At 32.6% G+C, this 15,876-nt stretch overlaps 1 protein-coding gene across 3 annotated transcripts in view; it reads left to right on the top strand.

The window, feature by feature from the left end:
• The window catches only part of Gabra2 (gamma-aminobutyric acid type A receptor subunit alpha2), a 126,636-nt gene that overhangs the window by 42,530 nt on the left and 68,230 nt on the right, over positions 1-15,876 (top strand). For 2 of the 3 annotated variants that reach the window (XM_076864133.1, XM_076864132.1), the window contains exon 3: positions 11,795-11,862. The exons of the other annotated variant lie outside the window; for it this stretch is intronic. In XM_076864133.1, the coding sequence (XP_076720248.1) occupies positions 11,795-11,862 (68 nt within the window). The remainder of the gene's footprint in view (positions 1-11,794; positions 11,863-15,876) is intronic. 3 annotated transcript variants of the gene reach the window in all.

Raw genomic sequence — 15,876 nt, 5'->3', positions numbered from 1 at the left:
TAAATGGGAAACACTATTGTATTTGTATATGTCTCTATAAGTGATCTCATAAATTAACTCATTTAATTTGCATAACAAGTCTGTGAGGTAGGTATAGATATACTTTATAGGTGAATCTACTTGTCTCATATTGCTCAGTTATGAAGCACACATAATCTCATTTGTTTCTCTAAATCTACATTGTACTATTTTCCTAATCACTCAGTTATCTTACTGCACTTTATTTCACTCCTTTATAGAGTCCAATTATTTTCCATTTCAGGATCTTTGAATATAGAGTTTCCTTTCTACTGGTAAAAATTGAGTATTCTCTCATGTGTCTCCACCAATCTGTATACTCTTTTTTTTTTAGATCCTTATACTTTATCTTTTTGAAATCACAAATATATAATTGGTGGAGGAACCCAGTCCCAATTCCACCCTCCCTATACCAAGCTGAATCAATCCCAGTGACTGATTTTTTATTCATTCAGAATCTACTATGTTCCAGAATTACATCAGTAAACCAAATAGATACAACTGTTTCTGCTTTCTTAGAGCTTTTATTGTAAGCAATGTGGATAAGATATAAGCAAATATAAGGAGTGTTGGAAGTTATCATTCCTATGGAAAAAGGGAATGAAGAGAAACAACATAAAGAAAATTCAAAATGATTGAGGCACAATGAAGGTACAACTTAAATTAAAATGACAATTTGGGCTTGTTGAAAAGAAAAAAAAAAGCAAAACAACAACAATAACAAAAATGTAACTCCTGAACAAGGACTTAAATGACATAGTATTTACTAAATGCTTAGAAAGTGTATTGCATGTGGTTGACCCCATACCAATGTTTGTTTAAATGAATAAGCAAACACAAACATACTTAAATAAGTGAGGAAAGACTAAGCTTCATATGTAACTGAGACCTATACCTGACAGAAGAGGATGTCTTGTTGAATACAAGCACATCACTGGGGCAGAGGCTAGAAAGAACAATGGCAAAGGAAGAAATGATCTTGTGGTGCTGTGTAGATCAAGAATCTAACACTAAAGCTTTTTCTCTGAGATGAAAAGCCATTCTAAGGTTTTGTGAAGATATGTGGCACAATCTGATTCATGAGTTAAGAAGAGACTGTGGAAAGACATTTGTGAAGTGGCAGAGAAAGGACTGCAAAAATCTGTTCCTACATAAAAGCAACAAAAGCAATAGCAAAATTATATAATTAACCTTCTCAAAACTCTGGAAATGAACGGGAGATTTGCACAATTCAAGGAATAGTTGTGAGAAAACTGGCTGGCTGTCAGTAAGCACATTGATCTTTGTGGTATTTGAATATTCATCACCCCATCCCCTTTTCTGTGATTTTATATGTGACTTAAAAAACAACAGTTTTGGAATTATTGTAATTGTAAAAAGCAGCAGCAGAGGAACTGCTGGAAGGTAAAGAATGGATTTGGAGATTCCCCCAAAGCTTCATCCCTGCCACAGCTGCCACTGATTGACCAGTGTGTTCATTCTGACGGAGCTTCCCTTTATCTAAATTGACTCCCTCTATGTGGAAAGCATTCTTCCCAGGATGGTTTTTCAGAAAGAAAGAAAGAAAGAAAAAAAAAAAGATGTTAGCAGCAATTGTGTAGGGACACATCTGTATACATAAAGACACCAATTGTGGTTATCAAGAACTAGGGGAGAAAAGTTACAAGGAAAAACTGGGGATTGAGATGATAATAAATAGTGGGTTTTTTAAATCTCAAACATATTTCTAAAAATCTAAAAATCCACTATCAAGTGCAAGGCTATTTCACATACCTTATGAAAACCCAAGAAAGACCCAATCTTTCAATTTGGTGTGGTCTTGAGGCTCTCTGCCAGAAAGAAGGGAAGGCAAAGACAGAGTAATAAACTGTGCCCTGTGTTTTGGAGTGTTGAAAGGATCCCCTATACCAACGCAGAACCTTTAACAAAGGCTGGGAGACTTATTGTTTTAAGTCACTTAAGAAAATCTCTGTTATCATGACCTGGCCATTAAACTACTTGAACAGAGACTCCAATGGCTTCAAAGGATAAACAAGAAATAGTCTTTTGAGGTCATTAAACAAAAAAATACCCCAAACCAACCAACCAGCAACAATAACAACAAAAACCAGTAGCAGCTAAAAGCAACAGCAATACACATGCATCCTGGAGGATGGGAGATTTCTGATCTTTAGAGTTATCATATTATAATATTTAAAGTTTCAAGTTTTTAACCAAAAAAACATAATTCATGGAAAACAAACAAACAAACAAAAAAAAAAACAGGATAAAATACCTGTATGCTTTATATAAAAAATTATGCTTTATATAAAAACCAAACATGAATCAATGCAAACTTTCTAGATAACTTTAATAAGATTTTCTAAATCTAGTTCATTAAAAAAAATGAAAGGAAAAAATGTCTGAAGAATAAAATGAAAGTATAAAAATAATTTCTCACTAAAAAGAGAGATTTTATACACACACACACACACACACACACATATATATATATATATTTCAATATAAACAGAAATTCTGGATATGAAAATATAAATTTAGAAAAAAATACAGTAGAAGGACATATTAATATTGCTTGAAGAAAACATCAATCAACAATCTTTTACCCAGAAAAACTATCATTCAAGAATAAAGAAGAAATTAAGAGATCCTAGATAAAGAAATGAGAAATGTTGTCACTGTAGTTATGCCCTAAAGAAATACTAAAGACAGTCATTTAGGTTGAAATAAAGACACTAGAGAGTAACTTGAGTCCAAATAACATAATAAAAAATACTCCTATATGTAATTATATAATAGTATAAATGTTTTTTATCAGTGACTTTTTTCTATTTCACCTAAAATTGGATACCTAAACTAAGAAATATACAGTGTCCTGCAGAGCATGGTGGCACATACTTATAATCCCAGTGGCTCCAGAGGCTGAAGCAGGAGGATCTGGAACTTAAAGCCAGCCTCAGCAAAGACGAGGTGCTAACCAACTCAGTGAGACCCTGCCTCTAAATAAAATACAAAATACAAAATAGAGCTGGGAATGTGGCTCAGTGATTGAGTTCCCCTGGGTTCAATCTCTAGTACAAAAAAAAAAAAAAAAAAAGAAAGAAAGAAAGAAAAAGAAATATATAGTGTTGATAATTTTAATAAATTATAAAGATATAATTTATATTACACAAATTGCATAAATGAGGGATGTATGGAGTGAATGGTAAATGGGGCAAATTTTATTTACTATTAATAAGTTGGTATTAATTTGATTTAATTTTTTTTTTGGTACTGGATATTTAATCCAGGAGTGTTTTACTATTGAACTACATCCCCAGCCCTTTTTGTATTTTATTTTGAGATAGGGTCTTACTAAGTTGCTGAGTTGCTGATGTTGGCTTTGAACTTGATTGTAATCTTTCTGTCTCTTTCTTGTAAGCTGCTTAAATTACAGGTATGTACCACCATGCTTGGCAAATTAGACATTTTAAAAATAAGGTTTCATTTTGAGATTCCCAGGGCATTCATTAATGAAATGATACAAAATATGGTAAAAGAAAAAAAATGGAATTAAAATTCTATACTAGAAATTACCTATGTAATAAAAAAGAAAAGGAATGACATATAAAGTTAGAAAAAATAGAAAATATATTGAGAAATAGATGTTTCAATAATAACCTTTGAAATCTTTAATAACACACATTTATTAGTGATAAAACAACTAGAAAATCAATATGAAAATAGGTCTTGAAAAACACTGTAAATCAACTAAACCTCATAGATTTATAGGAATATGGACCACTTCATCAAGGATATCAGAATACATATTCTTTTCAAGTACACATGGAACATTCTCCAGGATAGATTATATATTAGATACAAACTCAAGTTCCATAAGTTTAATATTAAAATCATAAAATATATGTTCTTTAATCAGAAAGGATTAAAGTTAAAAAATCAAAAACAAAATGAAATTTTAGGAATTAACAAATATGTGTACTTTTAAAGTATACTCATGAAACAGTGACTCAAGTAATAAATCATAAGCAGAATTTCAAATGTCTTGGGATGAATGAAAATTAAGTCACTGCGTAGAAAACTTTTCGGATATATCTATAGGAGTGCCTGGAGTGGAATTTATAGTTCTAAATGCTTATATTAAAGAAAGTGAAGCATCTCAATTAATGAATCAAAATTTGTCATGCTGGAAAACCTAGAGAAGGAGAAAACAGAAATAACAGATATTAGAAAGAAAAGCAATGAGATAGAAAGTATAAAACAATAGGAAAATCCAATAAATCAAAATTTGTTTCTTTGACAATATCAACATAAGCGACAGACATTTAGCTAAGTTACCAAGAAAAAAAAGACTTCAAGTCACTAAATCAAAGAGCATAAATACTGCTCTTACTGTAAGTACAATTATGAGCATTTGTAGGATAACAAATTCATTACTTACATAAAGACAAATTCTTAGAAAGACACAAACTCCTAATGCTAGCTGAAAAAAAAAGCACAAAACAAAACAGAAAACTTGAATAGATTTTCACAAATCTATTGAATCTATTGAGATTGAATTAATGACAAAACACTTTCCCAAAAAGCAACACCCAAATGCCTTCATTCATGAATTTAACCAAATATTTGAAGAATTAACATTGATCCTTTACAAACTTTTCTAAAAAACAGAAGTGGAGAGAACACTTCCCAACTCTTTTCATTAGTCCAATTTTACCCCTGTACTACAACTAGCAGACAAATCTCAATAAACTGCTGATCAATATCTCTTATGACTAAAGGAAAATGATACATAACAAAATACTACCAAATCACATCTAATGGCATGCAAAAATTACACCCCAAATCAAATGGGATTGATTTCAGGGTGCAGAGTTGCTTTACACATGACAACCAACTGATTTAACATACCATGTTAACAGAATAAAGGGTAAATGGTTCATGGTCATCTAACTAGATTCAGAAAAATTATTAGACAAAATCCAGTATACATTCATGATTAAAAAATTCTAAAATGAGGAATTGAAGGGATTCTATTTATAATGAAATTTAAAAAATAGACAAATACATAGAGACACAAACTTAATTAGTAGTTGCCAGACCCTGGGAGATAGAAGAATAAAGAATGACTAGTAATGGGTACAGTTTTCTCTGGTGGTACAAAGGTCCTAAATTTAGATAATAATGATGTTGCACAACTTTGTGATATGCTAAAATTCCCTGAATGTACATTTTAAAAGGGTGAATTTCGTATTATGTAGATTTAATTTTGAAAAGAAAAAAACAAATTTTGTAGATAAAACTAAAATCTGCAGTAGGAAGAGTAGAATAACCACCAAAGTGGGGAAGATAGAAATGCATTTGATTTCAAGGAGAAAACTTAGTTTTTTTTTTTTTTTTGAGACTTGATGTGTTTAGAAAGTGTAACAGACAGCCATATGGAGATTTTAGAAGACAATTGGGTATAGATGTCCAGATTTCAGAAGAAAATTCCATACTGAAACTAGAAAATAAAGAGTTCTTGAGTAAGTGAAATAAATCATAAAAGAGGTGAGGGTAAATAAAGACCTGAGATTTGTGACATTCCAATATTAACAGGTTGAAGGGACAGGAGTGAATGATTCATAGGAGCAATCAGTAATGTTAGAATAAAATCAATAGATTTTGGTGTCCTGTGAAAAAAGTGTCTCTGAGAGGAGTTTTCATTTGTAATGTGCTCTTGTAGCATATACTATGTATGCAGTGTTTATTCATTTGATTTTTGCATAATTTATTTGCAGCAGTGGCTATGTCTACTTTAAATAACTGTGAACTCAGAGTAAAATATATTTACTGATGTATTCAACAAGGATTTACTAAGAACATACACAATGTCAAGGATCATTTTGTGCTGTGGTTTTGCTTTCCTGAGGAAAAAAAAAAAAAAAACCCAAAAAACAAAAAAACAAAAAACAAAAAACTCTGCCTTCATGTAACTTGGCTTTTAGTGGGAGAATATAAACTAATACTATGTAATGGAATTTTCTACAGTAGTAAATATGTCCAATTGAGCTTTCCAATATGGTAGCTGTAACTATATATGGATTAAATGTGGATAGTGAGAGTTAGGAACTGATTTTAAAATTTTATTTAATTTTAATTAATTCAAATTTGATTTAAGTGACCACATCTGCCTTGTGTCTACTATATTAGTAGCTATAAACAGCAAATAGTAAACATGATTAATAAATGGTTACATTTAAAAGTAGAAGGAAAAGGTTGGACCTCATTGAAGAGGTTAAAACAGCAATAACAAGAAACCATGGCTATATTCAATTGTGTTGAAAACTGTATAGCCAACCATGATGAATCAATGGAAACAACAAAACTGGTTAGCCTTTCCAGTGGTAAAAAAAAAAAAAATTCTCATTCCATCTTAGCACTGATTGTAATATTATAACTTTAATATCTTTCAATCAGTAGACAAGGTTCAACCTTCTTCTCACTTCTCAGTAGCTATTTAGATCTACTATTTTTTTTTAAGGTGATGGAGATCAAACCCAGGGCCTGTGCATGCTGGGTAAGTGCTCTATCACTGAGCCACATTGCCAGACCCTCTTAGACTCTCTAAGAAAATAAGACTAAAGGTTAGAGACAGGAGTGAGAGAGGTTAGCCATAGAAAGTTATAGTTTCAGAATTCATCCAAGGAAAATTCTAAGGATTAATACTGTGAATAAAGAACACTATGCTACATTTTCAATATCAAATGAATACATAGGAACCACACATAGGCATCTCAGATCACATGTGGGGATTTGGAGACTCAGATAGTTTCCTTCCCATCTATGTGGTTAGCTTATTTTGGGAAGTGCTATACTAAATGTATTCCTGTGAACATAAATCTAAAAAAAAAAAAGAAACAAAACACACAAAAAACAATAAATGAAAGCTTTCCCTTTTTCTTGCTAATTCACATAATTATTGAAGATTGCTTAACATACTAAAATTTATTGTCAAGTAAAGAAGTTCATTTTCTTTCTTCTAATATGCAGATGATTTTGTGCTTAGAAACTATTTCATTCAATTGCATATGATTTATATTATAGTTCTACTGGATACCATGTCATTGAAGTGGAGGAGATAGGATTTTTCTAGAGAAAGTATTTTCCATTCCTATAATAACAGAGCTACTTGTTAGATAAAACAACAGATCAACAGCTATTTTTGATGCATGCAGAATTTCTCAGAAATATTTTTATGATTCCATTTCTAACATTGTATATACTATTATAGGGATCTAGAGAAAATAAAGGAAAAATGTGTTTTGGGAAAGGAAAGAAAGGAGACTTGGTGCAAAGAAAATGCATGTATCAAATGTCCATGAATCATTTATGAAAGGCATGATTTTGTTCTTAACAAATGTTATAAATTTTTGTTTGGAAAATTCAATTGCCATTGTATATTACATTACCAATTCAGTTCAACTATTTTGAGTTCATCAAAAATCTTTCTTGACAAGCTTTTAAAAAGCATATTTTCTACTTGTTCTCTTCTTGTCCTTATCAACCATTCACATTCCAATCCTCTTTCATTTGTTTTATTCTCTAAAATTGCTCATTTTCAGCCTCTCAAATTCCATAATAGTTCAACAAAATGGTCTATTTCAATAATATCACTTTTAAAATCTAACAAGGTTTTCCTTTTATTTTATCTGTTCCTATTTTATTTTACTTTTTTGCTTTTGTCTTAATAGTTACATTCCTTCCACACAGGAATATACTGTCCTCAGTTTCCTTTGACTCAGCTTGCCCACTGTAATAAATGTAATGTAGCATTTCCAACAACATGTACAGTACTCTCCAATTCATAGTCCCCCAGGGAATCACATTTCCACAAAGATAGTGACGATTTTCTCATCACTGTGGCACATTGGTCTTTTTTGACACAACTTCTACCTTTCTTTTTAACCTGATCATTCCCTCTGCTGCCCAGGGTAACTATGTTCATGAGCTAGACATGGCTGTTTGTGTGACTTGCCCTTTGCTCATAGGGACTTCCCAGTCTGGAATATCTTCTGGGCACTTTATTGACCCAGGAGATGTTTACCACCCTTGAAAAAAACAGAAGGCTAACAATTACCTAGATGTCTTTCTCCAAGCTGCTTCCCTGAGCATCTATATACTATCTTTTTAGTTATAGCACATATTGCTGGACTTTATTCTTTAATGATTTTTGCCTGTTATGTTGTGAATTCTTCACAGGCAGAGATTTTTGTCTCACTTGCTTTTTATCCCCAAAGGTCTAGCTCAAGTGAATCTTGTGGAATAAAAAATATTCGTTCTTTCATAGTTTTGCAGAGGATTTTGTAAGGAAGCTTTATTTGTTACTGTATGCTGCCTTACTCAGTGAGGAACAGTTTTTCATGAATTAATTTGAACCTTTCTTGAAATTATTCATATATTGATTTTGGATATCCTTCAGGGACTTTTTTTTCTGTGAAATATCACAGACATTCAAAAAAGTACAGACAATAATATGATTTATTCAGCAACCATCTTCATCAAATGGTAAGGTTTTGCCAAAATTGATTAGAATCAAATTTTTGTCTTGTTATTTCACTGGGAATCTATTACCTAAATTTTCAACCTGCCTTTATCAATGAAAAGTTTGGGGCTCTGCCTTCACAAATAATTGTCTTTTCCTTATGAGTAGTGAGAATTATGCATGACCATTTTCAAAGTTCATGGAATACTTTAGGAGAAGATAGATATTCTACAAGAATTATAATGGAAAGTGATTTGCTTATTCAAATATATAACACCTAATACATGACAAACCATATAGTAAGCACTTGTAACATGAAGATAAAAGGAAATGACACAGTACCTGTCCTGTAGGGACCGTGGATCCTGTTTGAGGAGATGTGACAAACACAAAACAAAAGTCAAGTGAAAGATATACTTAGGCATGAATATATTGGCAAGTTCAAAAGAGTTCTATAAAAATAGAGTGTCAAAGATAGAAAATGGGATTAGAATTCTTATATTGGACAGCAGGATAGTGAACCCCTGCTCTAATGAGAAAACATTTAAATTGAGAATTAAAGATGGAGAATCAATTAACTAATATTTACAAAGAAAAGATAATGGCCAGTGTAAAGGCTCTGAGTCAGGTCTGCCCTAGTGTGATCTGTACAAGAGTGGTCAGGGCTTAAGAGGGCAACTCCTGGCTCCTAAAAGGCAGAACCATCAAGGTTGCTAACCTGACGAGTTTCTTTGTTTACTTTTTTACATACATGTGTACCACAAATCAGAATATAGTAACATATTAGTGGTGCAATTGCACTGTATTCTAAATCAACATGAGAAAACAAAACATAACCAGAAAATACTACAGACGGACAAATGAGTGTCACAAGACCTACACATAGCATAAATTCATAGGAGGTCATCTCTAACTCCTTCTCCTCCCTCTTCTTGCCTAAAGCCAAATCAAAATCAAAGATTGAACTTTGAAACAGAGACAGATTGTCTTTGAAACAGACAACTTTGAAACAAACCCCCTGGTAGTGAGATTTCTCCTTTCTCAAGCTCTGACAGCTATAGGATATTCATGATCAGTGATTGCCTTGCTGATATTTCTTCTTCTGAACCTGGATGGTGGGAGACTATCCCTTCCAGTGATATATTTTTAGCTGTATATATGATGTCAGTAAACTTTGGAATAATTTATTTCCTTAAGTTAATGTTGTGTATCTATATTTTGCATCTTTAGATGTTTCTCTTATTCAGATCTTCAAGGCTAATCTTATTTCTTTCTCCACTTCTTAGCTGACACCTCAAGGTGGCCACTAGGTATTGACAATGCCCTCTCATCCTTTGCTTTCTATTTGGCACATAGTGAATGTTATTCGCATCCTCAGTATCGGCACAGCCACACAATTTTGATCATCTCTCCCCTTTAACTTTACTACTCAGACTAAAGAAAATAATTCTGTTGATTATTTTAGGGTGAAAACTTCCTTAACATTTTAATTTCTTTTCTCTGGAACATTTAAAATTAATATCTGTAATGACTAAAGTTTTATTCAATTGTTTACTGAATAAACACTCTAGCTTGATTGATTTGGTATAAAAAAGATAAAAGATAAACCCAAATTTGAACTTTATGTTCATAATTTCTTTCTAATCTCATATATAATTTATGTCCAGAACTAGCAACATAATTTGTGAGGTCCAATTCAAAATAAAAACATGAGAACTTTGTTAAAAAATAAAAAGAATTTGAAGGGAGCCAAAGCAGGACATTAAACCAAACCTGGTACTCTTTTGGACAGTGTTTCTATAGGATAGCACACATTGTGTACCCAGAAAACTGACTCTGTGCAGGTGTTTGGGGTAGGTGGTAGCTGAGAATAACTTTACAAATATGTATTTTAAAGGGATTCTATAATAAAATTTCACAAATACAGATTTAGGCTAAAAATAGTATATGAAATAAAGTTAAATAAACAGATTTATTGGCATACTAGGTACTTTTGGCAGATGGTATTGTGATGGTTAGAAATATGTAGTTAATAAGAAGCTACATTTAGTTTTGTGTTTATCCGTGACAGTGTTGTAATGCTTTGTTTTAGCCTGAGGACTGAGGAGACAGATTGCTGGGTTCTAAAACCTGGCTCTCTCTACTTTACTAAGCTGTGGGTCATTGGGCACATTTGTTAACGTTTGGGTTCATCGTTGTACACATGGGTAGAGATGATGACCAAGAATCTATCACATAGCTTTTTCATGCAGATTGTCATATTTCTAGTCCTATGAAGAATATGTGGTAGGTAGTCAGCAAAGTATTTTAAAAATTGATTTTAGTTTTTAAATTTTTGTTTAACTCAACATACAGATAAAATTTGGTCTCTAAATGGCTATACATTTCAGTACAATATGAAAAATATTTTCTAATATTGTTTGCGTGAAATTACAAGTTCAACAGAAGATGAGGCATTCGGTTTCTGATGGTAGAAATGAACAATGTAGCTTTCCTTCATACAAGAAAAATGAAAGGTTTTTTGTTTTAAGTTCTTTCTTTGAACCTTTTCCCTTTGTTATTTGGCTTTATTTAAAATCAAAGATCTAAATCATCTGATCAATTGAGCAATTCAGTTAATTTTGTTACAGTTAATAAGTTACATAATTTTAGAATCGAATGCAATTCAATACAGCATTTCTGGCAGTCTTAAATACATTTAATGGTAAACTTGTTTGGAAGTAATCCATTGTGATTAATGAAAGTTATTTGCTTTTATTTTATATTACTGAATAATACAGCTTTTTATATTAATATGAATTATGTTTGCTATGATTAACAGTTTGTTTTTGTGCTTTATGGAAAAAAATATAATGATTTACAAAGTGTAAATCTTACCATCATGAAATAACAGTTGATATATTTAAAGATCAAATTTAGAAATATGTCAAATAATAGCATTTTTTATTGTCAGTACCACTAGTATGTTTATTTTAACTAATTTACTTCAGTGGTTGCTAAGAAGCTCTTCATACAGAGCAATATAATTTTAAAAAGGAAAGTTCTAGTTAGGTATATTTTCTCAGTAAGAATGTCAGATTACTTCTAGATATAGCTTTTTATTGGTTGTGAAAATTGAAGAGAAATTAAAAAGTAGTTATTTGTAAATTTATCACCTGTCTTTCTAACCATATCATGCTGTACTTGACTCCTTCTCTCTGCTATTGTTGTCACTATATAAAATCTGTATTCAATCTCTTTTTCCTATATTAGACAGTATTACTGAAGTCTTCACTAATATCTACGTGACCAGTTTTGGCCCTGTCTCAGATACAGATATGGTGAGTTTTTTTTATTAAATAGTATTTTTTTCTTTACATGGTGGGTAGTGCTGGGTAATTTAGGATAGAAAGTGTTTTATTATTATATAATTATATATTTGTCCCAAGTCCATGTAATTTGTCCCAAAACACAGAGAGATAAGGGTATTAATTGTTGGTACTATGGAGCACAGTATCAGCTTGAATGTTCAGATTAGTGCTCTCTCTCTCTCTCTCTCTCTCTCTTTCTCTCTCTCTCTCTCTCTCTCTCTCTATATATATATATATATATATATATATATATATATATACATATATATTATTTTCAAAGTTTGTCCACCTAGATACTGTGTTGTAAACAATTACTTTTTTAAAAAATCATATTACTGAGAATAGTTTTCTGCTATGAAGGCAAGTGCTTGCAGTTTTGTGAGTCTGTACAACTTCACAGAAAATTGCTTCTTAGAGGATGTGATCATGGTCAGTGATATACAAGAAAAACTTCCAACGGGCACTGAGCTAGGTGAGTGCCTGTCATACAGTCTACATACATAGTAGGCACATGTAAATCAATCTAGAAGAAACTAGAAGTTGCTATTCTTGGAGTCTATGTTACTGGCCTTTACTTATTTTTCTTTATAATAAAATTGATAGGAGGGGGACATTGGTCTAGAGTGTTAGAAACTGGTGGACTAGGGATCACTCAAGATAAATTACCAATTATGGATGAAATTTCAATAACCAGTTTGCCATTTCTACTGTTACCTATAGTGCTATTTAATAGAAATTTTGTTGAAATAATATTTTATTCGTTGGTACCTTGTTGTTAGATTGTGCTACATCCTGTGGCTGACACCTGCTTGCCTTTGCATTCCCCTGATGTACCTGTCTCTTGTTCTGTGCTTCCTCCCTGGCAATCGTGTGGCTCACAAATTCATTCACACCTCTGGGTTCGTTCACTGTGGGACCTAGTGCTTCTTTAGGAACCATTTTCCTTATGATCCAGGGAATGAGAATGAAAGGAGATGCCCTTGTCAATTTTTTAACCCAGCCAAAACCCACTGTGTCATGTCTCCCCAATTTCTGCCCTCTCTCTGATAACTGAGGGGGAAAGTTGACAAGTTTGAGTATTTTCCATCCAGATAAAGAAAAAAAAGTGGAAGATTTTCCTTTTTGTTTTCTTTTGTGCAGATACTCATAAATATTATTAGTCAATTTATCAGAAATTCCTGCCTTTCCATTAGAGAGCAGAAAAGCCACTTTTATCATTAAAAAAATTTGCTTCTTCCATCAGAATCACTCACTATCTGATGTCACAATTCTTTTCTTAAATGGAACTGGGTGGCTGAAATGTGAGGTGCTATTGGTAAAGGAGTGATCCTCACTTTTGAGGAGGTGGAGGATAACAAACACTGTCAAGTATTTGAAATTGTTCCAAATTTAGAATGTGAAGATTTAAGCACCCCCCCCACCCTCTTACCACAGTTCTGGGTCTTAGGCACCCTTTTGGAACACCAGGGAAAAAACCTAAACCAATAAAACCCTGTTCAACAGACCTTCCCCTCTCTCTTGCCTGATTTTACATTTTGACTTGAGAATTTTTTTCCTTTTTAAAAAAATTTCCATGCTTGCCAAGTGCTCTGTTACTGAGCTACACACCTGGCCCCTGACCTGAAATATTAATCTGCACTTTTCCATAGGTCAGTTTAAGTGGATAGGACCTTGGAATAATGACAAAGACATATTAAGCAACCACATGTATTCAAAATTTTATTGGTTGGCTATAAATTAATCTTATAAATGCTTCCAAATATTAAAAATACAGTGAGAATAAACAGCTAATCTCCAGGTAGAATCAAGTGTGAAGATTCAAAGTTTTATCAAACACTACATTGAAAAATTATCAGAATATTATATAAATGTGACATTTATGTGGTTAATTTTGGTGTCTCATTGTTAGCTAAAACAGAAAGGCAGATGATAAAATATCTTAAAATATCAGTTAAGTTTACAATGTTGTAGCTTTTTGTGTGTGTTGTGAATATTACTGGTAACTGTTACTGCATTGATGATTTTTTATTCACAAAGTGAATAATTTTACCTAAAATATAAACAAATAAACATACACATCTAACGAGACATGTTTGGTATTTAAGGATTTTAGAAAAATTCAGATCACATATTTTTGGCAAAAGGAATAGAAACATTTTTCCCTATTAGTGATAATGCATTAGACTAATCCTCTACCTTTCTTTGTTTTGATCTTATTTTGGAACCACTAATACACATTTGAAGATTTATAACTCGCGTTAGGTATGGTATTATTTGTAGCAGAACAAACTTAAAGTAACTTCTCATATGAATTTAATTCAAGATACTTTGATCTCATCAGTGGATTGAACCCCAAACTTTAAAAAATCTTAATAGGATGATAATGCACTTCATCATTTTGGGGTCCTTACAACAACAACAACAAGAATATATATATATATGTGTGTGTGTGTGTGTGTGTGTGTGTGTGTGTGTGTGTTAAGTATTTCAGTATGCTCACTCTCCTAATTATATATTAATTAAGTTTAGTGGAATGGCAGTTGATAACATTAAAATAAATCAATTGTTTTGATTTTTTTTAGTTTTCTTTGTATATTTTAGAATACATGTTTTGGAGTGCAAGCAGTGTGTGTGTGTGTGTGTGTGTGTGTGTGTGTGTACCTATATAAAGAAATATTCTTCAAAATGAAATACATATTCAAAATCAACCTAGTTCTTAAAAGGTTTGAAGGCCCTAGACATTTCCCCTAATGATACATTTCCCTTTCTCTGTGATACAAGAGTTGTATCTGCTGTGAAACACTCCTGTAAAATTTCTTTGGTCATGTCAGATTTCCTACTTCATTTCCATCTTTGTTCACCTTGTTTTCTCTGTTTTACCAATAATTGTTTTGGAGCAAGATGCTCTCAAAAGCACAAATGGGTATGGACTGTATCATTAGGGCCCATGTAGAGGATAGAATCTACAACAGGAATTTGAACAGAGAAAATCCAAAATAAAGAATCATTAACTAGTAACAGATGGTTAAATGTGAAAAGATTAAAAGGAGACTCAATAAAAGAAGAAATAGCCAGGTGTGGTGGCATATTCACTTAATCCCAGTAATTTGTGTGACTGAGGGAGGAGAACTGCAAGGTTCCAGCCCACCCTTGGCAATTTAGTGAGACCGCATCTCAAAATAAATTTAAAAAGTGTTGGGCATGTAACTCAGTGATAAAGTGCCCCTGAGTTCAATCCCTATAACCACAAAAGTAAAAATAAATGAATAAGAAGCAATATAGAATTACAAAATACATAAGCAGCATCCACCTCTGGGTTTGCAGCATCATGAATCAGGTTTGAACTAGGTTCTTGGGAGAGAGCAGTTTCCCCCAAGGCCAGTGAATTCGGTCCAGAGGGTACCACAGTAACAGGAATGTGCAGCTGCTGTTGGTGAAGAGTGTGAGCATACTTGTTGAATCTGGTCTCTAGGAATAGCCTGCCTAGTGACTAAAACTCAAAGCATGCCAATTCTTTGCAATTGTGCAAATAGAGTGGACCTGACCCGAGAAGAGAACTAGAAAGAGAAGCACCCTTCCCTTGATATGATGATGGAATAACCCTTCAGCAACCTTCTGTTGACAAAGCCAGACACTGCATGTGCTGGCAAGGGAGTAATGTTGACAGATTCAACTCCTGTATCACAAAGAAAGGTAAAGGAGGGTGGATTTGGAGTTGTGAGGCAATGCAGGATCGTTACTATATGTAATTATGTGTGATGTAGGGAGGATGCAGAGTGAGGATCAGGAGATAATTTGGTTATTTAATAGCTTCTATTTGATATTGTCTAAATCTAGAGAAGAAAGTTGAAACTGGGGAAAATGAATGAGGAAAAACATATTTACACAAGGAACACACATACATACAGGCTTGCACTCACATACTTGCAATGTAAGTCTACTAAGGAAGATGGAGCTTGATTTAAACATTTTACAAAGAGAAAT

Source organism: Callospermophilus lateralis, chromosome 8 (assembly GCF_048772815.1).
Source record: "Callospermophilus lateralis isolate mCalLat2 chromosome 8, mCalLat2.hap1, whole genome shotgun sequence".
Classification (NCBI taxonomy): Eukaryota; Metazoa; Chordata; class Mammalia; order Rodentia; family Sciuridae; genus Callospermophilus; species Callospermophilus lateralis.
The sequence above is the reverse complement of the archived record's forward strand: the minus strand, read 5'-3'. Positions and strand labels throughout refer to the sequence as shown.